General features: G+C 52.0%; 1 protein-coding gene across 1 annotated transcript in view; it reads right to left on the reverse strand.

Moving 5' to 3' along the window:
* LOC136580064 (carboxyl-terminal PDZ ligand of neuronal nitric oxide synthase protein-like) overlaps positions 1-25,472 on the reverse strand; it is a 52,921-nt gene that overhangs the window by 13,166 nt on the left and 14,283 nt on the right. The window contains exons 3-10 of the mRNA XM_066580277.1: positions 18,130-18,222; positions 17,642-17,700; positions 12,095-12,203; positions 10,467-10,608; positions 9,943-10,055; positions 8,864-9,031; positions 6,855-7,020; positions 6,451-6,706 (exon numbers count right to left, since the gene is read on the reverse strand). Of these exons, the coding sequence (XP_066436374.1) occupies positions 6,451-6,706; positions 6,855-7,020; positions 8,864-9,031; positions 9,943-10,055; positions 10,467-10,608; positions 12,095-12,203; positions 17,642-17,700; positions 18,130-18,222 (1,106 nt within the window). The remainder of the gene's footprint in view (positions 1-6,450; positions 6,707-6,854; positions 7,021-8,863; positions 9,032-9,942; positions 10,056-10,466; positions 10,609-12,094; positions 12,204-17,641; positions 17,701-18,129; positions 18,223-25,472) is intronic.

Consider the following 25,472-nt stretch of genomic DNA (forward strand, 5'->3'; position numbering starts at 1 on the left):
GAAGCGCCGTCATTGGAAACAATGGGTGAGATCGCAAACACAACGGACAGGCTGCGATTGTGTTTTAGTGCTGCAGCGCACATGTGAGCGGAGCCATTGGCCTCATAATTTTGCGATTTTATCCTCAGTGAAGGCACCCTGATCGTTAAAGGATAAACAGCCTCAACCCGAGTTCTCTTCAGTTGCAGCTGTTGCAGTCAGACATCTGCTGTCAGTCGACACCCGCAGCGCACAGTGAGGGTTCGGCTCCCGAGCCTACAGCATACAGTGACAGCCGACATGTGCGGTACAGGTACAGAGCATGTCAGAAAGGGGTTAATATCCTGAATCCCTTCTGGATTAATACTTAGAGGTTATCTGGCTGCTAACAGTATTGCTACAGGAAGCAGACAGCTCCGTACATTGTGCAGTGAGCTGGATTGGTACTGCAGGCTGAGTCCTAGTCACTTCAATAGTAACATACAGAAGGTACCCTGTTTCCCCGAAAATAAGACGCATCTTATATTAATTTTTGCTCCCAAATATGCGCTACGGCTTATTTTCAGGGGGTGTCTTATTTCGCCGCGGCAAATCCGTCTGTGGCCGCTAATCCCTCCATTGGCCAGCTTTGTGGACGAAATTTCTCAGAAATCTCGTCCATATGGGACAGCAAATCTGTCACGGCAAAGCTGGGAGAAGCCGGTGTGGTGGTGCAGATTCACCGGCCACAGAAACGGAAAAGCATGCAGCCAGGTCGCTTCAAAACAAGCGGCTGAGTGCCGTGGGTTTTGAAGCAGCGCTTTCCCGGCGGAAATCTCGCTGTTTATCGCTGTGGCCAAACTGCGAGATTTCCGCTGGCAATACGCTCTGTGAGAACCCAGCCTTAAGAATCACATAGGGTGCCTGACACACACAGAGCCATAAAAAAATAAGGGCTGTAAAGGAACGTACCTGTCTGCAGATAGAAGGTCCTGGACCACCTGTAAGCAGGGATGGTATTGCAGCTTCCGTCCACCAGGGGGAGCTCATCACAGCAGACATGTACAGCAGGAACAGAATGTACAGTATGGACTTTTCCAGCCAGCAAGGGGAGCTCACAACAGCACACTCATACAGCACAGCAGGGACAGGATAACAGCAGACTGTCTGCAGATCTACCTATACATCTGGAGGTGGGAGACAACAGGGATGGCAGCAGGGGACAGGCCTCTTGACTTGCCTGCACACTTTACTATGCCTTACTATCGGGGGGTGCCTTATATTTGGGACTTCTGCCAATTTCAGGGGGTGCCGTATTTTCAGGGGGTGCCTTATTTTCGGGGAAACACGGTAGTAGGTTAGGCTGAATGAAGAGCATGTCGTTCACCATGCAGGGTAAATAATGCGTTACTTTGATAGATCGACCCTTTATGGACGCAGCGATACCAAATGGGTTTTTAGTTCAGATTTTTTTTTCATTATACGTAAAAAAAATTTTTTTTAACTTTTATTTTTTTAATAATAAAACATGAGCTTGTGATGGTTTGATCGCTCATACAGTATGATGCAATACCATAGTATTACACTATACTGCAATCTGATAGGCATGGCTTGATGGCCCATGTCAGAACTGGTAGCGACATTTAAAGGGTCAACAGTGCCAATTAGCGGCGCTGCTGATTGGAGCCGTTGTGGTCGACCCCCTCCAAACATACCCTGAACGCACAGGACGTATGCCCTGCATTGTTAAAGGGGTTACGGTACCTTTACACTGGACGTCCGGCGACCATCAGTCTTGTGCTTTTACACAGGAGCGACACTGGAGGCAGAGCGGCTGGAGATCTCTTCCGACCGCCCGTCTCCAGTTGCAGCCAACAGAAGTCACTTAAGCACTGAGCAGCTCCCCTTTACACCGAGCGAGAAGCCGCACCGCTCACTGAAGCGGAAGGACTAGTGAAGATGGAACAATACCTCTGCAGCGCCACCTATTGGTTGGCAGCATTCCTGCAAATCAGTGTACGACCCTGTAACATGTCTGTAAAACAATGATTGGCAACAGGAAACCAGACGACACCCTTCATCACCGAGGAGCCTACAGGCCTGTAATGGAAGTTCTGCTTGATTTACTCCCAATATATACACTTTTCTTTAGGAAATGGGGGGTAAGTTGCGACAATCTATGACAGCCGGCCTGAAAGGGTTAACTAGGGCACCAGCTGCCATGACCCCCTACTTCCCCATGATGCGAATACAATCAGGTGGCAGGTAGCCTCTCTAACCATTTAGCATCATCTCAGGTTCTGGCTGCTGCAGGTAGGTGTCCGTGAACATGCTGTAAGTCCCGGAAGCTGGGGATATCTGCCATGTGTGCAGCGGACGTCCGCAGGGTGTTCGTGGGGCTGCGCCACGTAAGCCCCGTACACCGGCTGGAGTATAGTTGTAAGATCCTCCTGCATGAACTGAGTGGAGATGGTCCCGCACACTCACCACCGCACCATCTCTACGGCTCTGAGCGCACGTTTACGCACCTCTTTCATGTGGGGTTGTCAGGATCCCCATTTTAATGATCTGCGGGGGTCCTGTGGATAGGGAATAAGAGTAAAGCTTGGCACAACGCTCTAGGGGGCGTTCCGTGCCACAGATTAGCTGTAGAGATCTCTGCGTCTGATAATCCGTTCCTTTAATTAGCAGGACATTTTGGCAGAGGGGGACGTGAAGTTCCATCAGAAGAAGGAGATCGCTGCACAGATTTAAACAAGTGAGAGTCTGAGGCTACAGGCACAAGCAGGAACCTCACGGCGATTTGTGCGACAACACGAAACACGTGCGAATGTGAACGAAGTTCTTTTAATGGAGTCACAGCCGAGCCGTGCGGCAGGTAAAGATACAGGACATTTACTGCAGGTCCTTTTGTTCACGTTTCTCGGAAGGCATCGCCCATTGTTCTTAATGGGACAGACAAGTCACTGCCGTGTGATTTGTGGTTCCCCATTGAAATCCATGGGGAACACTTGCTGACCCTCCGATGTGCGTGGAGCCGGCGCCGGACGAACGCTACTTCACAGAAGTGATCGAGGCATTTTTGCATGAAAGACACCTGACATCCACGGGTAAGACGCATGCTGACAAGTGCGATATCCGGCGGCGTGGATGTAGGCGCAGCAGAAACAAAACCGCATACGTTGCCACAAATACGCCCGCGGCACACGTGGATTTGGCTGCAGATTTAGTGCGCATCTTACTTGCAGTATGACGCAGCAGCTATCCGTGGCCGAACTGTGAATGTGTGGCATGACACCCGCACATCGCCCACGGGTTTATTCTGTAGGGTCAGACGGCCATAATGGGGCCCCGACTGCAGGCCGCCCAGTCTGAAGCGGCAGCATCAGATGCCCCTCTGTGCCTGGCATCCTTACAGACTGTCAGCAGCAGCCCGGTTACACCGGCAGATTCATGGTCGACGCTCAACAAAAAGCAATCTCACATTCTTATGTGAAACACGGAACAAGAAGTGTTTAACCCCTTAAGGACCGGACACTTTAGGGATTTCACCCCCGTGGTGGTTTTACTGCGCCATTTTTTTCCCCCTTTTAGTTACCAAAATGATTTTTGCTGCATTTTTTCCCCGTGACGCGTAGGGCGATTTTTAAATCTTTTGAACTGACTTTTCCCCCCCGAGTTTTAGTTTCTTTCATTGGGGGTAAAAAAAAAAGAACAAAAACACATTTATAGTTATTTTTTAAAATTTGTATATTTACGCTAAAATAAAGTATGGGAGCGGGTTAGGCATTTGTTTGAGACGTTTTAATATATTATAGTATGCTTTTGGATTACAGGGCGCATACAGCGACGGTTTTGGGTCATTTTCCTACGTATTTGTTTTTTTTAACCCCCCGGGGGCGTGATACAAGACCTCTGGGTACGGGGACTACTACTACCTTCCCACTGCAGCTGAGGCATCCATAGGAGCCCCAGTTACAGGTAAAACCTCTCCCTGTAGTGACAATAGTCACTAATGGAGCTGATCAGGATCTGCTAGGACCCTGCAGCTCTGCTATAACCATGGATCCCGGCGGTCACGTGACTGTTGGCTCGCGTAGTGGAAAAAACACTTGCACTTTTTAGTACATAGCAGTCATTGAGCACTATGTACCTGGGAAAGGAGAGGACAGAAGAGGTTAGTCAGCTGTGACCAACAGCTCAGGACCTGACCTGCTTCAAATTAATTGCAGAAGGGGCTTTAATCCCGTGCTGGATTTTTTTGACAATTGGCCGGGATTAAAAGGACAGGACCAAGCGCCGTAAATTTACCGTGCTTGGTCCTTAGGGAGTTAAACGGACAAGTGACGTGCACGTAACGATTATCACTCACAATCTGTTCAACCATAATCTTTCAATGTAAAGGCGGGAAAACAAATTAAAATCGCGCGCTATTCATTCAGTTGTTTATCGCTGACTGAAAGTCAGCAAAAAAAAAAAAAAAAATCAAAAAAAAAAAATCGCTGTCTCCTCATTACGTGTAAACGGACCCCGCCTCGCATAAAAGGGGAATCACTGAGAGAGAAGCCACGGATGGCTTTCAGTCTAAACACTCTGCAGTCGTTCAAATGACTGTCGCTGCGTGTAAAAGGGCCGTAAATGGTTAACGGCCGCAGTCACTAACCGCAGCGACTCCCAGACCTGCTCCACACACTACCACCACCGGAGGGCGCACAGGTACACCCCTCTGTGGGAAGGAGTTAAGGATGAGACAATATTGGGTATTACAGAGCTATAAAGCCTCGGAGGGACCCCCGGTTTTGGACATTTCTAACGTCCGTGTGCTTCAGACATCCACTTCTTGTATCTGCACAGCAGAATGGTGGATCCCTGCAGCAGTCGTTACAATGTATCAGTGCAAGAAAGAGCCATCAGCCTGGAGTCCAGGAGAGACATTTGTGCTGCTGAAACACACAAACACTGTGACAAACCCTCAGCTGTGTGAAAAGGGCGTTAACCCCTTAATGACACGGCCTATTTTGGCGTTGAGGACCAAGCGATTTTTGGTATTTTTCCATCTCCATTTTTCAAAAGCCATAACTTTTTTTATTTTTCCGTCGCTGCGGCCGTATAAGGGCTTGTTTTTTGCGTGGCGAGCTGTAGTTTTTATCGGTGCCACTTTTGGGTACATAGGCTATATTGTAAAAGTTTTATAATTTTTTTAATGATAACAGAGAGAAAACGTATCAATTCTGCCATAGATTTTTTTTACAGCATTAATCATGCAGCATAAATGACACACTACATTTTTTCTGCGGGTCGGTACGGTTACAACGATACCAAAATTCTTATTTTTTTTTAAGGTTTTTACACTTTTTTTTTTCCTCTATAGCTGCAGTCAAAGTCCTGTAACTTTTTTATTTTTCTATGTACGGAGCTCTATGAGGGCTTATTTTTTGAGAGACGAGATGTAGTTTTTATTGGTACCATTTTGGGGAATGTACGGCTTTTTTGATCACTTTTATTGCATTTTTTGGGAGGCAAAAATGCTAAAAATTAGCATTTTGCCTCTGTTTAGCATTTTTTAAAACGCTTTTTGCCGTACAAAATAAAAAGAGTGTTCAACTTTTTGTACACGTCGTTACGGACGCGTCAATACCCAATATGTGGGGTTTCAATTTTTTTTAACTTTTTTTATGCTAATATTGGAAAAAGCACAAAAAAAAAGTTGTTTTTTTTTGTTTTTTTTTTACACACACAATTTGAGTCCCTCTGAGGGACTTACAACACTGTACTGATGATCGCTGTGATAAGGCATGGCGGAGCTACTGCTCTGCCATGCCTTATCGCTTGTACAGCGATTATAGGCACAGGCAATACAGGACGCCAGTGTCTGGCGTCCTGTTGCCATGGTGACAGACTGGGCTCTCACGATAACATCGCGAGAGCCGGCCGGAGACACAGAGGGAGCGCGCTCCCTCTGTGAACTCTTTCACTGCCGTGATCTACTTAGATCGCGGCAGGGAAGGGATTAACAGCGGGGGGCACATCTCCAATGCCCCCCCCGCTGTTGCAGCGGGACGCCGGCTTTGACTGACAGCCGTCTCCGGCTGCGGGATAGCGCGAGGTCAGTCATGATCTTGCGCTATCCCGATGACGTACCGGTACGTCATTTTGCGCGAAGTACTCGCCTCCCATAACGTACCGGTACGTCATGGAGCGGGAAGGGGTTAAGATGGGATATCAACCTCTAAATATAAACAACTAATGTTCCTATTCACCAACAGCAAGCTGAGATCTTGGAAATAGCGACGCTTGGCAGCACATGCAATAAGGACGCATCATTTCCAGCAGCCTGAGAAGGATGCTCAGCGCTCCCAGAGTTGAGGGGGGGCTGCAGACATTATGAAGCATTCGGGTAGTCGGACCCTTCAGACTGCGGCCGATTGGCTGAGAGCAGCAGATGTCATGATATAGAGAATGGAGGTTCATAGGTTTTGTGGGGTCACTTACTTGTCCTCATCCGCCCCCTGGACTTCTTCCCTCTTGTCTGCCATGACCTCTGAGCCCTCCACCCTGCGGGTGACCAGATCCTTGCCGTCTTTCCCCAGGTTGAGGAGGTTGAGGTACGATTCCCCGAGGGGCCCGTTCCCATGCGCTGCTGCTGGGGTGGACGTTGATGGGAGATTGATTTCTAGACTGTACAGATTCTTCAGGTTTAGGGAGAGAGACTGAGCGAGAGCCAAGTTCTGTAGAGACCTCTCATCTACTGTGAAGAGAGACAGCCTGTGAGGAGACAGACCAACGGAGAAACCCCCCATGTCACCTGACAGTAGACCTCCCCCCGTCCAGATCATACAGAGCTCAGTGACAGGAAGAGTTGTACTAGTGATGACCGTGTGGTTATGGATGCTTACCAGTACCGTTAAGGCCAGATCCGATTTCCAGTTCCTTTAGCTGTTTGACTAGCAGCGAGATATGCTGCAGCAAGTCCCGGTTGGTCAGCAGCAGTTGCCGCACTCGGGCCTGGGATTCAACGCGAGCCGCCGTCTCCGCTGCAAGCTGGTCCTTCAGCAAGTGCACCTGGTAAAAGGAGATCATACCCCGTCAGGAGGCCACATCTACAGTAACTGATGAGCAGCGCCATCTACAGGCTGATGTACTAGTGGCCAGCAGCGCCCCTCATGAGTAAACCCCCGCAGCAGAATGCTTCTAGGGGGCAGTAATAACCTCCCTCGGCCGCGGCTACACGCAGACAGTTTATAGCTGGACTGTACTAATCATCATATCACACAACTCTCCTTAAGCTGCATTAGCAACGGCGTAATCCCTTGGGGGGGTCCCAGACCCCCCGCATCCCCAATTACACCATTACCATAGGCAGTAGAGCTCTCCTAATCAGTTGGCAGTGAGCCCGGTGGGAAGGACGTCCCAGACTTGGCCACCTATTACATTGACAGTCGTTCATACGCAAGACTGTAACACTACATGTCCCAGCAATATCTGCTGTCCACCAGGGGTATGAGACGCTGGAGCTGCAGGAACCCGCTGACCTCCAAGGACCACCACCCCAAGAGTTTAAAGGGGTTGTCCCGCGCCGAAACGTTTTTTTTTTCTTTTTCAATAGCCCCCCCGTTCGGCGCGAGACAAACCCGATGCAGGCATAAAAAAAACAAACCGTCCAGTACTTACCCGAATCCCCGCGCTCCGGCGACTTCTGACTTACCTTGTGAAGATGGCCGCCGGGATCTTCACCCTCGGTGGACCGCAGGTCTTCTGTGCGGTCCATTGCCGATTCCAGCCTCCTGATTGGCTGGAATCGGCACACATGATGGGGCGGAGCTACGAGGAGCCGCTCTCCGGCACGAGCGGCCCCATTCAGAAGGGAGAAGACCGGACTGCGCAAGCGCGTCTAATCGGGCGATTAGACGCTGAAGATTAGACGGCACCATGGAGACGAGGACGCTAGCAACGGAGCAGGTAAGCGAATAACTTCTGTATGGCTCATAATTAATGCACGATGTACATTACAAAGTGCATTAATATGGCCATACAGAAGTGTATAACCTCACTTTGTTTCGCGGGACAACCCCTTTAAATAAAGAGGTTGATCACACGAGCATGCACCGTGCTGTTTATCCTCAAATTGCTCAGGAGACCCCATCCTCCCAGGGGTGGGGAATAATCTATAAGGGCTTGAGATGGAAACGTCCCTTTAAATGTGAATTATTTCTGGACTTCTGCAAGTGGAATTGCTGGACAGAGGAGAAAAGATGGAGGAACAAGAATCTAGAGAGTCTGCTTGGTAAGTGTGCAGAAAACCACGATGAGACAGACGGTAGTGGTGTATGTCACCTGCAGTACACTTCGCTGCCACTGGAGGGCAACAGAACAGCACCGACTGCAACCACCTACATCAGGGTTTCCCAAACTCCAGTCCTCAGGGACCCCAACATGTTTTCAGGATATCCTATAGTAAGAACACCTGTGGCAATATCTGAGGCACCGAAATAATTACATCACCTGTGCAATACTGAGGAAATCCTGAAAACATGACCTGTTGGCGGTCCGTGAGGAGCTGGAGAACCCTAACCTACATCCATAAACTCCCTCTGCATTACTGAATGGGGGCGCAGTGCTCACCTGAACCCCAACCACCTAAATCCATAGACCGTATTACTGGATGATGGGGCGTACCACTCATCTGGACTACAACCACCTACATCCTGAGACCCTCTTTGAGGCTATATTTGGCAGTCCGGCTCTCCAGCAGAGGATTATCTCTTGTTCTCCTCTGCAGAGGCTCAACTTCTGCTTTAGATTAGCAATTAAAAAAAACAAAAAAAAAAACAAAGAAAAGCATAGGGAAAAGAAAAAAAATAAATAAAACAAGAGAAAATGCGTTGATGAAGCCTGCAGGACTCACCTGGGCGATGGCCACCTGCGTCTGTTGCTGCTGCTGCAGGAGCTGATGGTGGAGTAGCTGCATTCGGTGCTGTGAGGCCAGAGGTGTCAGAGCAGCAATGGAGGAGCTGCCGTTGGGCGTCCGGAGGTTTTGGGACGTTGTTGAGAATGTGGAACAGTTTTCAATATCCTGTAAATAAGATGAAGATCAGAAGTGATGAAGAATTAATGACTGAATTATTCCCTCTGCATGCTGTATGGCAAATCACCACTAGATGGTGCCATAGGCTGCGCGGTCTCCAGTAAGCACAATATCCGACCCCAAAGAACGCAGACTGTAAAGAACCCTCCAGAGACGCCATTCTTCACGGCACGAACCAGCAGCTACTAAGGTTACAGTGCCATGTGTCCGAGAGGTTCAGGCGTAACCCGCCGCAGACACCTGTCCGTGCGCGGGCCAATCTATGGATGGCGCGCAGATTGATATGCACTTGCATGACCCAATTCTCATCCACATTAGAACCGCGCAAATACTTGTACCATTCGTGCAGATTCTGACACGTTAGATACCAATCCAGATATAGGGCAGCGATTCATGGCCCAATATCGTACTCGCCCATGTGAAGTTATCCTAAGATGGTGAAGTCTGCTGCGGATCCGCGCCCAAACTGACAAAATCTTCACCACTTTGATACGGATTTTGGTGTGGACCTGTCACAGTGGAAAACCTGCACCCCTTCCGCTACGTCTGAACGTACCCAAAAGGTCATTTTACAGCGGCAGTTCTGCCACAAGCGCCAATTACTGATACAGGGAGTCACTCAGACTTGCACTTCCGTTTTTTCCCCCCGGTAACCGCCATCATCTGTGTGATCGCTCAACTCTCCTCCTCGCACAGGGATTGCGCCACATGCGACCGGCAGATGCCCGTTCACACCTGGCAATGTGCCGCCAACAAGTCAATTGTTTTCACGGGAGCGTATAAGACGCAGTCGACAGGTGAACCATCTTTCGCCGGTTGCTGCATTTATACGCCGACACCGATTGGGATCGTTCAGGCGATTATGGCGCCCGTTACTGGCACGTTCTCGCCCATCATACCCGGTCACTCTGCTCCTTCAGGACTTGCGCACATCTCACAACGCCCAGGTCTGCGGCGGGCGTGGGGCAGCCAGCCTCCGGATCGTGATTTTCAGCTCCTGTCAGTTGGCGTCCTAATAAAGAAATAAGGACTCTGTGAGACGCCGGCGCCAGGAATACTAATGCGCCAGCCGCTTCATTTACATGGCATTTGCATCGATGTGGAATATGGCAATATATCAGCCAAAGAGCCCAAATATCTGCAGCTTCAGCAACATACCGCTGCGTTAACCCCTCAGCTGCTGGCGCAGTGTGTAAAATGAGTCATTGCGCAAGGACAAAGCGCGCCGTTGATTTGCATATATATATTTACGGATGACACGCATGGCTGTAGAATATTAACGGCACCGAAATGAAGCCGCGCGGCGCCATTTGTCCACAGTCGCTGCGGATGTGATCCTCATTTAGATCATTGTCCTTGCACAATAGGAGCAGCAGCTGTTCCGCCAGCTGAGCGCGCTCCGCACGCCTCTCCCTTCATCTACCTTCCAAATTCGGCTCTTCCAGGGACTTGTCGCTGGCGCCATCTGCCTGGCCGTCTGCATTTTGCTGGGCGTGTTGTAGACTCATTTTATGGCACACTTCAAAGGCTTGTCCGATGGTCCGCACAATCTGCATGGCCTGACTCTGGGGAGAGGAAACAGATGATTAGATGCACATTGAGCAGTGGAGTGATAAGCGGCGGCTGTTAGAGACCAGGAGCTCAGATCTCAGTGCAGCGGCGGGAGAGGCCGCAGCAAGTGGATCCCCCATGAGAGTCAACACGTAAAAAGCCACCGGACAGGAAAGGGACGGCAAATCCAAGGAAAAGAAGCCATGCCGCGCTGTGTGCCCACCCATGTGTGCTCGGAGACCCCCAAAATAGTAAGACTGGACAGGCATGCAGGTAGACAATCCCAAGTAGAACTACGGCTGGTGGCCTCATACTAGTAAGGAACCTAGAAGGCCGCTGTAACGTCTGACGCCTCACTATAAATTGCACGATTATCATGGTAGCCAATGTTTGGTGGCCCTGTGGGGAATATGGTCTGCAAGCCGTGCCCCCTACAGCCGAATATCACTCACAGAATGCAGCGGAGGTACATGCTGTTTGTCAGGCTTGCCGCCTGTCAACTGCTGAGCTCCGGGGTCCGCAGTGCATGCGCGGGGGGGGGGGGGCGTGGACTCTGTGGTGGGATGCCACCCGTCCCCTTCCGGGGGCCGCAGTGCATGCGCAGGGTGGCCGTGGACTCTGTGCTGGGATGCCACCCGTCCCCTTCCGGGGTCCGCAATGCATGCATGCGCGCGGGGGGAGGGGGGGGGGGGGTCCCGTCCGTGGACTCTGTGCTGGGATGCCACCTGTCCCCTTCCGGGGTCCGCAGTGTATGCGCGGGGTGGCCGTGGACCCTGTGCTGGGATGCCACCCGTCCCCTTCCGGGGTGCGCAGTGCATGCACGGGGGGGGGGCACCCGTCCCCTTCCGGGGTGCGCAGTGTATGCGCGGGGGGCCATGGACCCTGTGCTGGGATGCCACCTGTCCCCTTCCGGGGTCCGCAGTGTATGCGCGGGGGGCCGTGGACCCTGTGCTGGGATGCCACCCGTCCCCTTCCGGGGTGCGCAGTGCATGCACGGGGGGGGGGGGGGGCACCCGTCCCCTTCCGGGGTGCGCAGTGTATGCGCGGGGGGCCATGGACCCTGTGCTGGGATGCCACCTGTCCCCTTCCGGGGTCCGCAGTGTATGCGCGGGGGGCCGTGGACCCTGTGCTGGGATGCCACCCGTCCCCTTCCGGGGTGCGCAGTGTATGCGCGGGGGGCCGTGGACTCTGTGCTGGGATGCCACCCGTCCCCTTCCGGGGTTCGCAGTGCATGCGCAGGGGGGCCGTGGACTCTGTGCTGGGATGCCACCCGTCCCCTTCCGGGGTCCGCAGTGCATGCGCATGGGGGCCGTGGACTCTGTGCTGGGATGCCACCTGTCCCCTTCCGGGGTGCGCAGTGCATGCACGGGGGGGCACCCGTCCCCTTCCGGGGTGCGCAGTGCATGCACGGGGGGGCACCCGTCCCCTTCCGGGGTGCGCAGTGCATGCGCGGGGGGCCGTGGACCCTGTGCTGGGATGCCGTTCACCTGCTGGGCTCACCTTCTTCTTAGACTTGAAGACGTTGCACTTGAAGGTGTTGCTGGCGCCGTCCCTGGCGATGTAGCTGAAGATCTTCAGATCCTGGGAGTCGTGCGAGACGTAAAATATTCTAGAAAGGAAGTAAAGCATTTGTCAGTGTGAGGAGCGCGCTGTTCTCATGTGACAGCGAATACGGGAAATCAAATGGCGACATGAATATTCAGCAGCGGTTGGAAGACAAGAAGGAGATTAAACATTCATTACGCCTCTTGGCCCGGCGGTGGCAGGAACTCGCGTGCTACTTTATTTTGGGATTCTGCTGGCAGGATGTAGATGGCGATCGTGCCAACGAGGGCCTAGAAGTGTCGGCTCACGCGCCTCATCCCCATCATTCACTCTCCACGGGCGGCCAGCGCTCTGCATACAAAATCCAATCACTGTGCAACGAACAGATATTTATAGACTTAGTCTTTCATTATCTCTGCTTGCTGCCAGTGACTGGAACATCCAGAAGCAGGAAACCGGTGCCGACCAGGCTCACACGATGGCAGACCCAAGCGCCACATTACAATGTGAACCTATGCAGCCAATGACTCCAAGTACAACCCGATGGCACCTCCGAAAGACCGCTACATACAGCCGACAGTGCCAAGTACAACCCGACGCACAGGTATATACAGGCGGTGATCCCAAGTGCCCCCTCCACGGCGCACACCCCCAGCGGAGCTGTACGAGTCACTCACCCAGTGACCCATCCAATATACGCAGCCGGACAGACCAAGTAGTAACTAGAAGCAGGTCGCTTGGGGTTATCGGGCCGCAGGATCGGGTGGGCTTTGTCCCACATGCTTCCTCTGAACATTGCGCTACAATCTGCAGCCCCTCATCCGGGTGCCAAGCGGCCGCTAACAGAGGACTGATCTGCTTCTGCAGTCACTGCTCCAGCTCATCCCCTGCCACAGCGGGCAGCATGATGCCACCGCCCTGCCCCCGGCTGCAGCCTGTTTAAAAACCAGAGCACAGCTACATAATAATGAGAGTCATAAATCAGTGCGGAGGTCAGCGGCGGGGGCGCCGAAACCAGACGCTGCAGCTATACTACACTGCAACCAGACTGCAGGCCATGCTGGCGGGGGAGGTGGAGGACAACAGCATCCGGGGCGCAAAACCATCAGTGGACTTAAAGGGTTATAGGGCACCCGGCACCGCTGCTCTCTAGTGAAGGGACAGGCTGCATTCTCAGCGACGGCACCGCTGCTCTCTAGTGAAGGGACTGGCTGCATTCTCAGCGATGGCACCGCTGCTTTCTAGTGAAGGGACAGGCTGCATTCTCAGCGACGGCACCGCTGCTCTCTAGTGATGGGACAGGCTGCACTCTCAGCGACGGCACCGCTGCTCTCTAGTGAAGGGACAGGCTGCATTCTCAGCGATGGCACCGCTGCTCTCTAGTGAAGGGACAAGCTGCATTATCAGCGATGGCACCGCTGCTCTCTAGTGAAGGGACAAGCTGCATTATCAGCGATGGCACCGCTGCTCTCTAGTGAAAGGACAGGCTGCATTCTCAGCGACGGCACCGCTGCTCTCTAGTGAAGGGACAAGCTGCATTATCAGCGATGGCACCGCTGCTCTCTAGTGAAGGGACAAGCTGCATTCTCAGCGATGTCACCGCTGCTCTCTAGTGAAGGGACAGGCTGCATTATCAGCGATGGCACCGCTGCTCTCTAGTGAAGGGACAGGCTGCACTCTTAGTGATGGCACCGCTGCTCTCTAGTGAAGGGACAGGCTGCACTCTTAGTGATGGCACCGCTGCTCTCTAGTGAAGGGACAGGCTGCATTCTCAGCGACAGCACCGCTGCTCTTTAGTGACGGGAGAGGCTGCATTCTCAGCAACGGCACCGCTGCTCTCTAGTGAATGGGCAAGCTGCATTCTCAGCGATGGCACCGCTGCTCTCTAGTGAAGGGGCAAGCTGCATTCTCAGCGATGGCACCGCTGCTCTCTAGTGAAGGGGCAAGCTGCATTCTCAGCGATGGCACCGCTGCTCTCTAGTGAAGGGGCAAGCTGCATTCTCAGCGATGGCACCGCTGCTCTCTAGTGAAGGGGCAAGCTGCATTCTCAGCGATGGCACCGCTGCTCTCTAGTGAAGGGACAAGCTGCACTCTCAGTGATCTCACGGCTGCTCTCTAGTGAAGGGACAGGCTGCATTCTCAGCGATGGCACCGCTGCTCTCTAGTGAAGGGGCAAGCTGCATTCTCAGCGATGGCACCGCTGCTCTCTAGTGAAGGGACAAGCTGCACTCTCAGTGATCTCACGGCTGCTCTCTAGTGAAGGGACAGGCTGCATTCTCAGCGATGGCACCGCTGCTCTCTAGTGAATGGGCAAGCTGCATTCTCAGCGATGGCACCGCTGCTCTCTAGTGAAGGGACAGGCTGCATTATCAGTGATGGCACCGCTGCTCTCTAGTGAAGGGGCAGGCTGCATTCTCAGCGACAGCACCGCTGCTCTTTAGTGACGGGAGAGGCTGCATTCTCAGCAACGGCACCGCTGCTCTCTAGTGAAGGGACAGGCTGCATTCTCAGCAACGGCACCGCTGCTTTCTAGTGATGGGACAGGCTGCATTCTCAGCGATGGCACCGCTGCTCTTTAGTGACGGGAGAGGCTGCATTCTCAGCAACGGCACCACTGCTCTCTAGTGAATGGGCAAGCTGCATTCTCAGCGATGGCACTGCTGCTCTCTAGTGAAGGGGCAAGCTGCATTCTCAGCGATGGCACCGCTGCTCTCTAGTGAAGGGGCAAGCTGCATTCTCAGCGATGGCACCGCTGCTCTCTAGTGAAGGGGCAAGCTGCATTCTCAGCGATGGCACCACTGCTCTCTAGTGAAGGGGCAAGCTGCATTCTCAGCGATGGCACCGCTGCTCTCTAGTGAAGGGGCAAGCTGCATTCTCAGCGATGGCACCGCTGCTCTCTAGTGAAGGGGCAAGCTGCATTCTCAGCGATGGCACCGCTGCTCTCTAGTGAAGGGGCAAGCTGCATTCTCAGCGATGGCACCGCTGCTCTCTAGTGAAGGGGCAAGCTGCATTCTCAGCGATGGCACCGCTGCTCTCTAGTGAAGGGGCAAGCTGCATTCTCAGCGATGGCACCGCTGCTCTCTAGTGAAGGGACAAGCTGCACTCTCAGTGATCTCACGGCTGCTCTCTAGTGAAGGGACAGGCTGCATTCTCAGCGATGGCACCGCTGCTCTCTAGTGAATGGGCAAGCTGCATTCTCAGCGATGGCACCGCTGCTCTCTAGTGAATGGGCAAGCTGCACTTTCAGTGATCTCACGGCTGCTCTCTAGTGAAAGGACAGGCTGCATTCTCAGTGACGGCACCGCTGCTCTCTAGTGAAGGGACAGGCTGCATTATCAGTGATGGCACCGCTGCTCTCTAGTGAAGGGGCAAGCTGCATTCTCAGCGATGACACCGCTGCTCTCTAGTGAAGGGGCAGGCTGTATTCTCAGCGATGGCACCGCTGCTCTCTAGTGAAGGGGCAAGCTGCATTCTCAGCGATGGCACCGCTGCTCTCTAGTGAAGGGGCAAGCTGCATTCTCAGCGACGGCACCGCTGCTCTCTAGTGATGGGACAGGCTGCATTCTCAGCGACGGCACCGCTGCTCTCTAGTGATGGGACAGGCTGCATTCTCAGCGACGGCACCGCTGCTCTCTAGTGATGGGACAGGCTGCACTCTCAGCGACGGCACCGCTGCTCTCTAGTGAAGGGACAGGCTGCACTCTCAGCGATGGCACCGCTGCTCTCTAGTGAATGGGCAAGCTGCATTCTCAGCGATGGCACCGCTGCTCTCTAGTGAAGGGACAAGCTGCATTATAAGCGATGGCACCGCTGCTCTCTAGTGAAGGGACAGACTGCACTCTCAGTGATCTCACGGCTGCTCTCTAGTGAAGGGACAAGCTGCATTATAAGCGATGGCACCGCTGCTCTCTAGTGAAGGGACAAGCTGCATTATAAGCGATGGCACCGCTGCTCTCTAGTGAAGGGACAAGCTGCATTATAAGCGATGGCACCGCTGCTCTCTAGTGAATGGGACAAGCTGCATTATAAGCGATGGCACCGCTGCTCTCTAGTGAATGGGCAAGCTGCATTCTCAGCGATGGCACCGCTGCTCTCTAGTGAATGGGCAAGCTGCATTCTCAGCGATGGCACCGCTGCTCTCTAGTGAATGGGCAAGCTGCATTCTCAGCGATGGCACCGCTGCTCTCTAGTGAATGGGCAAGCTGCATTCTCAGCGATGGCACCGCTGCTCTCTAGTGAATGGGCAAGCTGCATTCTCAGCGATGGCACCGCTGCTCTAGTGAATGGGCAAGCTGCATTCTCAGCGATGGCACCGCTGCTCTCTAGTGAATGGGCAAGCTGCATTCTCAGCGATGGCACCGCTGCTCTCTGGTGAACGGGCAAGCTGCATTCTTAGCGATGGCACCGCTGCTCTCTGGTGAAGGGACAGGCTGCATTCTCAGTGATCTCACGGCTGCTCTCTAGTGAAGGGACAGGCTGCATGCTCAGCGACGGCACCGCTGCTCTCTAGTGAATGGGAAAGCTGCATTCTCAGCGATGGCACCGCTGCTCTCTAGTGAATGGGCAAGCTGCATTCTCAGCGATGGCACCGCTGCTCTCTAGTGAATGGGCAAGCTGCATTCTCAGCGATGGCACCGCTGCTCTCTAGTGAAGGGACAGGCTGCACTCTCAGTGATCTCACGGCTGCTCTCTAGAGAAAGGACAGGCTGCATTCTCAGCGATGGCACCGCTGCTCTCTAGTGACGGCACCGCTGCTCTCTAGTGAAGGGACAGGCTGCATTATCAGTGATGGCACCGCTGCTCTCTAGTGAAGGGACAGGCTGCATTCTCAGCGATGGCACCGCTGCTCTCTAGTGAAGGGACAGGCTGTATTCTCAGTGATGGCACCGCTGATCTCTGGTGAATGGATAGGAGGCATTTTCAGAGCCGTTCTGGCTTGTCCCGAGTCATACGTGCCCCATTATACATTACTACACGCCTCGCATGCTTCCATAAGTGGAATGTATGTTTATTCCAGAATGTATTTAACCCCTTGTCAGCCAGCACTGTACACCATCTGGATGATGGGAGTGCCGGCCGTGTTGGACACTAATAAGTATCAGGAGCTTGCCGTCAGCTTTGTGCTGCTATTGGAGCAGCTCGTTATAAAAGCTGCAGGAGGGCGCGTCCAGTGATCACAGGGAGCGATAATCTGCAATTCATTTACAGAGAATGCTTGTTCTATGCAGGCGGCATTACATGACCGCCGGCCTCAATGCTCCCCTATGGAGATGGGAGGAGGCGTCCCTGGGGGGGCAAGCAGAAGAAGGTCAACCAACTCGTGCAATTGTTCTGAGACTATAAAGATACGGAGGTCAGTATGTCGCCCCCTCCTGTTTACAGACTGCGATGATCGTTAATTTCCGGTAATCAACGCTGATCACTGCGGAGGCGCCATGCAAGCCTTCATGTCAGGTAATGGGGTGGCCTCTAGGGGGCGCTGGCCCAGTCTGCGCCTCTTACCTGTACACAGGGTCTTGCATCAGCAGCATCTTGGCCTCGTCCCACGTCCATTCCTTTCTCTACACAAGAAACAAATCATGCGGTGAACTCGGGATCACGTATTGCGCTGCCAGGGGGTTACGGATAATGAATCTTCCCACAATGCACCTGACCGCGGAGGGCGAGAACTTGCTGGGAATCATTTGCATCGGAGCTGTCGGGACACTGAAGGAGGATTTCATCTTTTATCTTACACACAGAGATACCGCACGAGATTCTCCGTCGCACCTTCAAAGCCTAGCAAATCAATGATGGCAGCGCGGCGCCCACATGATGCCCGCTTTCATCTGCCGCTCATTTACAGACGGAATATTAAAACAGGGAAACAGAGGAAAGAAAAAGAAACAAAGAAAGAAAGGAGCGAAATGCAGATCCCCACACAGCAGCGCACAGGTCTCCAGCACTGCAACCCCACACCGCAGTACCCAGGATTGCAGCATATAACTTACCTTTTGTTTCTTCCTCATGACGACTCGGACTCCGTCCACGGACACGGTGACCCCCACCTTCTTCTTCTTAATGTTCTTGGCCTTAAATTCATACTGGAGAAGGAGGAAGACAAAAAGATATTCTAGGTCACTGCCAAGACTCCACCTGCACAACAGAAAGCGGTGCTGCGCAGCATCCATACGCACTGGACAGGGGGAGCGAGTGCAGGGGGAGCGTGCAGATTGACTGCTTTTTGGATGTGGAAATACTGCAGAATGTCCTCAGAGCAAATTTCTGCAGCATTTCGCCATCTAAAAAGCAGTCAAAAGCTGCATGCTGTCTATTTTGAAACAGCCCTGTCCATTTCCACCACATGTAAACATACCCCAGCAGTAATAGTGACCCCCCTCCCCACCGCGGCCCCCGGTAGTAATAGTGACACCCCACCGCGGCCCCCGGTAGTAATAGTGACACCCCACCGCGGCCCCCGGTAGTAATAGTGACACCCCACCGCGGCTCCCCATTATATGTAAGCCTCGCTCAGTGTCCTGGTGCTGCCGTCGCTCCCATCAGCGTCCGCTGCCAGCGACCCTGGTCCTGCTGCTGCGGCTCCCTGTCCTCATCCCGCCGGCGCTGCATGTGCTGTTGCTGCTGCCAATGCCTCCACCACCGATGTTTCCCCTCAGGCCTCACAAGCCAAATCACAAGCTGGGGGCGTGACAACATGCCAAAGTCCTGTATTATGTCGCCACCCCTAACTTTCGGTGGCGACATAATACAAGAATACCAACGGGAGGAGGATCCTGGCTGCACACTGAGTGAATGCTAACAGGGGAGCCGCAGCCCCTGCCGGTATTCACTAAAGTTGTGAGCGGCCGATGGCGACACGTGCCGCCTCGGGCACGCGTGCCATAGGTTCGCCACCACTGCTATACAGCATCCATACAGGCAGATCATGAGACGGATACACAGTAACAATAGGCCTGCATGTATGGATGCTGCGCAGGAGAGGTGGTAATGTGCACATATACAAAGCAAGAGAAGTGGTACTGCGCAGTGTATATTATATACACACACAACCGGTCAAGTGTTTTTAGAACACCTCAAATTTTTCCAGTTTTTATTGACATTCACAGTTTAATGTCTCAAACGTACTCTGCATTCATCTTAACCCATTTGTTTTCGGCTTTCTTTTCAAATAATGGATTATCTTTGTTTCACCAAATTAAATCTAGATTTTTGAGTCCTCACAGTTGCCCCCTTCAGCTCATACAGCAGCTTTACACTGTTGAGGTATTCTTTCTACAACTGTATTCAGACATTTCCTCGCACCGTTGTTGCGGAAGTTCCCACAATGTGCTGCACCCGTAGGTTGCTTTGCTTTCACCCTTCTCTCCGATTCTGGAGACTCTGCAGGCCACTCCATTCTTTAAATCTTTCTTCTTGTCTTCTTAAGTAGTTCTGACCTAATCTAGAAGTAGGTTTCAGATCATTGTCTTGCCCTAAACCAACCAGGCGCACACCAGAGGGTATTACATGGCGTATCAAAATGCTGTGGTAGCCTTTTTGTCCGATGTGTCAGTCACCAGCTCTAGATCCAGCAAGAGCCCCCGACACTCACGCTTCCTCCTCCATGTATGACAGTTGGCGTCACAGGAACCATCCTTTAACCTACTCAATGAGGTACAAGAACCCTAGGTGATCACCAAAGATGTCAAATTTTGATTTCACCATTAATAAGACCTTCTTCCACTCTTCAGTGGTCCACCAGAGGTCCTGTAATCTTAGCAGTGTCAGGGTTTCTATGTACTTTTTGATGGTATAAGAAGCTGTAGCGACGGCCACATTGGCTTCCCTGGTAATTTCTCTGTAGGACAGACCTGCACTTCTAAGGGTTATACTTGTCTCTCTTTGGTTATTTGCCCTTTTCCTGCCATTATGATAGTAATGTGTTTGTCCTGAAGAGCAAGGCTGTCCACGTCCGGCCCTGGAGGGTGTAATGCCGTCTGTTCCAACACTGGTTATATAGAATCAGAGGGTTTGAAAGTAATCTACAAGAGTCCAGACACCTGTTGGAATAATTTGCATCCCATTTCAAACCATAATTTGCTTTCTGTACCGCAGAGCAGCTGTCCTTGTCGTGCTCCCTGAAAAAAAGCCCTTTGGTTAAAATCCTAAATTCAGATTATTGCCTTTAGGTTAAAAATGTCATATTTTCAGGATTGTAACTTACTTTTGAACCATTTCACATTTGCAGATTTTGAATTGTGTTAATTTTTCCAGTTATTTTTGATATTAACGTTTTAACCGATTGTGCCTGGTATGGTATGGCATGGCATGGCATGGCATGCATGTACATACATACACACGGGACATGAGCAGTGGTTCTGCGCAGCGTCTGCACACGCAGCTCCTGTTGGGATCGTCACCCTTTAGCTTTTCCTCGTTGCGGCACATTTTTATTCACCGAGCTCTCAGGCGGCGCATTTCATGAATTAAAGCTGCTGGTAGGAGGAACGCAACGGCGGCTGAATGTGCGAGCGGCGGCATCAGATGCACCGAGCGACCCCAGCCGCCACTTCATAAAGAGATTACATATTGAGTCGCAGACGGCGGAGATGAGAAATCCGGAAAATGATGCTAATGGCTTGTGGCAACAATCTAGTATAATGAGACGAGGAGGAGGAGGAGGGCTGGAATACACATAGTAGCATAGCCCCCCATCCATCCAGAAGGACCGGCACAGCAGCTCCAGGACCGCGACTCACGTGCCGGAAACAGTCAGTATGGAGCAGAAGTGTGACCACATACAACAGCTGGAAGAGTCACGCCTGAGCAACTATACTTTCTATAATCTGTCCCCAAGAGCTTACAATCTAATCCTACTGATCTCACAGGAAATAATAGCAGCGCTCTATGGTGAAACGGTTACTAGAGTGCCCCAGCGCCGGAGAGGCCGCCACTTACGTAGTGCGCTCACCTTGTATCTATACCCCATGGCGGCTGTTCTGGGGGTCCCATCCATAGAGGGGCTGCAGTGATTATACAGAGGCCAGGAGCGCCCCCCACCCATCGTGAACGGAACACAAGAGATGATCTTTGCATCACCGGTTACCAGCGCAGATCCAGAAGAATGCGACCTCATGAATAATTCATGTGATAACAGCTTGTGAGGAAACATTAACATAGTAAAGACTGATGAGGACCCTCAGAGACGGGAGGGGGGCTTCATACAAAGCCTCTTAATAGACTCACGGGGGCCGAGTGCAGCAGCCATGCAATCACAAGTGCGGACCGGGATCAAGTCATCCGCCACATTTCACGTGTTAAAGGGGACGCCACATTAGAGCGCGACGAAGCTTTATTAACCCCTTGAAGACCCGAGCGTTTCTGTCCTAGAAGACCAGACACTTTTTAGTAATTTTATGCATGTGGCGGTTTTATGTTTTTTGCTGGGCTGTCAATTATTTTTGCTGCTCTTCTCCCCGCGACATATAGGGGTATCTGTAAAACCTTTCTTCAGTTTGTTTTATTAGGAGTCATTTGTAAGAAAAAGTAGAAGAAATTCTTAAAATGTTTAGTTCTTTATTGTTAAAGTTATACACTTACACTAAAATGAAGTTCAGGACAACCATGTCCCCCCCAGTGTGATAGTAGTCACTGTCAGAGCTCCTCTGCTAAGATCCTGCAGCTTTAACACACTGGCGGTTGCTGACGATCACCTGATCGCCGCTTCCTCTGTTCACTACATTGCGCTCATTGAGCGCTATGTGGCCTGCAAGAGAAGGCAGAAGTGGTTACAAACAGCTCCAGGCTTCTCCTTCTGGTCCTCGGCTCTCTGACAGCCGAGGACCTGACATCCCCTTAAAATGTAAGACTAGAGCTTTAATCCTGCGCCATATTTTTTTTACAATGGCGCGACTAAAGCCCAAGACCCATATAGTTACAGGACTTGGTCCATAATGGGTTAATGCTAATGCATTCCAAAAGGGTCCTGCAGACGGCCCGGACCCGCCCCCCCCCCACCCCCACCCCGTTGCCCTCCAGCCACTCTCTATGATTGACGGCCAACATGGGTGATCTCTCCCATGTCATCCACAGACTCGTCCAAACATGAGCCAGCAAGTGCCCTATGGTGGGCAGACTGGACCATCTTTCCTGCGCCAGTCTGCATAAAGCATGCGCAAAATTCGGACGGGATTATGGACGACATAGGAGGGGTGATCCATGTCAAAGTTAAATTGCAGTCAGAATGGCTGGGGATTAGCGGGCAGCAGAGGCAGTCCGGCTCCACCTACTGGACCGTTCGGGATCTGTTACCGTAAAGCTCGGGAAGGACCAGACTTCACTTCTACAAGGTATCTGAGCTTTACGTGCTTTAAAGTCAACCCGCCATCTTTAAGTCCAAAGATGGGGCTCAAAAGGTGATAACCGGTGGTTCCCTTTAAATGTGGCAGGAGACATTATGACATCACAGACGGATTGACAGGGGAGCATGATGTCACCCAGGGTGCAAGACAGCGGCCTGCGGTTAGAAGTGCAAACATTGTACCATCGCCTCATAATGCAGGAGCAGAGAACATGGCGGAGGCGGTCAAGATCACAGCTCCAGAGTACAAAGAGTTAACGCAGCCGCCATTCCAGATTACGGATTTGCCTTTCACGCTCCTCCAAGCATGTAACATTAAAACAAAAAAACTAAATAAGATGAAGTATTGGAGGCAGGTAGCAGCTCACCTCCGCCGGTCCTGGCGGGTGGAGATCGCAGCCCGCGGCGCTCCTGTGACCTAATTACACGCATCATTACTTCTAGTTCCCAGCGTGCTCAGTGAGGGAGCAGCCTGCGGGGCGGCGGGTTATACAGGGGATAGACAGGACAACGATGGGAAAGTAGTGCCCTGGAATGACAGCTCTATGTAGGCACAGAGGTGCCAAGACGTGCCTAAAGCATTGGAGTCGTGCGCCTCCGTGTATTCGGTACATCGTGCGCCGGGGAAAATCAAAGACTGGAGTGGGAAATCCGGTCTTAATAAATTTCCCAGTTTGTTCCATAGGGAAATATTTGGTATCACTAGACCTTTATCTAAACCTCTGCTCATTCCAGGTCCGGAGTCCAGGGGGCGGAGCCATCAGTAGTTGGTTGCCTAACCTATTACGTAGAAGTGTGTATCCAGAAATAACTATAATTAATAGGACCGCCTCCTGGACTCCCGACCCGGAATGAGAAGAGAATGAGGGGAAAAAAAAAGTCAAGTGATACAGAATTTAATTCTCTATCACTTGACATTTTCTCTCATTCTGGGTCGGGGGGTCCAGGGGGCGGTTCTATCAACAATGGTCATTTCTGTATACACTCTTCTACATAAAAGGATGCCCATTGCTGATAGGAGTCCAGGAGGGGGTTCTGACCCGGAATGAGAAGAGAATTAGTTAAAAGTGTCCAGTGATACAGAATTCCATACTCGTTTCGGGTTGGGAGTCCAGGAGGCGGTTCTATCTGTAGAAGAGTGTAGACAGGGATAAGAAATCAACCACTGGTAGGACCGCCCCCTGGACTCCTGACCAAGATTGAGCAGAGATTTAGGTAACAAGCGATACCAAATCTTTCCCCCCCAGACCGCGCCGCACCCATATTCAGACCGCGCCGCACCCATATTCAGACCGCGCCGCACCTCCAGTGCTGTAACCTGCAGCGAGTCGTATAATGTAAGGCGTCACCGCAGATCCCCCATCAGCCCGGGAATCTCAGGAATGAACGATGAAGACTTAAAAGCATCAAAATAAGAATCAGCCACGGGGGGCCGCCGCGCCAATGTCGCTCCTACTGTAAATATTTGATCGGATGCCTTTACTCAGAGCTTTTATGATCTCAGTGCCTCGATAATATCCCGCCTCGCTGGCACAGCTGAATAATAGAGGAGATTGTATGCTGAGCGTTGCGCGGGGCGGTCAGTTATCCGCACGGAAGCGCCACTTTTAGGAGGACGTCGTACGACACGAGGGACATCAAGAATCTCTGCACTACAAGACTAAAGCCGAAATCACAGCGGCGAGTGCAAGATCTGTCCAAGGATCGCGGCCCAACATCTTGTAAGCCAGCGGATGCAAAAAAACCAAAAAACACAAAAACGCATTGCTACACATACGATTTTTTTCCACAAGTGTGAGAATTGCATGTTTCAATAGTAAAACCGTATGAAAAAGCCGCAATTGCATGCGAGCGCGATACGTTTTTTTTTTTCAGGCCCTCATAGGAAAATAGGCGATTTTTAAACATTTAAGAAAATCGCCCCAAAATAACAAAACCGGCGATTTTCTTGTGAATAAAGCGATTTAAAATTAACGTTTTTCTTCTTCGCGTGTGAGATCCAGCTGCAAATCAGAGGGAACTCGCTCGTGAAATCCGCCTGTGCGAAAATACACCCGAAGGGCTTATTCACACATCCGTATTTCTTGGCCATGGCAGTCCGTGTTTGCCGATGGTCGTACATGGACAGAACACAGACCTATTATTATTGAGAGTCTGAAAATGTTTGGCGCAACTCACGTACGGATGCGTAAATAAGCCCAACCAGTCAGGACTACTACCCCCAACTCCGATAACACGACTTCCCAGATCGTGAATTATCCCTGTTGGTATCCATTAAAGACGAGGGGGACAGAATGGCGCAGCTTGTTGTGTTCGGGGAAGTCGGTGATATTTCAGGACACATTGAATTAGCGGGAAGTGGCTCAGCCGCCGCCGCTCTGCGATGATGAACGCGGGCTGCCGCGGCCTCCGTCTGCAGGCAGTGATTTATGACTCCTCGCAGGGATGAGATTTATTTCTGGCTCCTGGCACGCAGCGGCGACTTCTGGTCAGCGGAGGCGACTGAAGCGGCTCTTTCATCTTCTGCCATATTTAATACGTCGGACGAAGCGGGGGACTGCAGAAAACCGGACGGCGGCGGCGGCGAGGCACTTATATGTGGGAACCTGCGAGATGTCTGGGAAATTAGGTTACCAGCCGGCAGCTCGCTGGGAAATCCTCTCACCGACATCCTGCGCAGACGCGGAGTCCTGTCCGACGCCGGCCGTGAAAATAAGGGTGAAGAGGACGACCGTACCGAACGCTGCGCGTCACCTCGCAGTACGGAGAAGGCTGCAGACAGCGGCCGCGTTATACGGGATAACTATCGGGATAGCTCAAAATAGTCACTAAGTGTACCGCAGTTTTGCGCAATTTTACAAAGAGCGATTGCTCACTTGTTGGAAGCGGTTACATGGGCTGAAGGGCCATTCATTGACTAGTTAGCGGCGTGGGCGGACTTCATGTGGGCGCACGGCGCTGCGGTCTCATAGACAGTGGTGCAGCGAGTGGATC

This window comes from Eleutherodactylus coqui, chromosome 10 (genome assembly GCF_035609145.1).
Source record: "Eleutherodactylus coqui strain aEleCoq1 chromosome 10, aEleCoq1.hap1, whole genome shotgun sequence".
In the NCBI taxonomy this organism is placed as follows: Eukaryota; Metazoa; Chordata; class Amphibia; order Anura; family Eleutherodactylidae; genus Eleutherodactylus; species Eleutherodactylus coqui.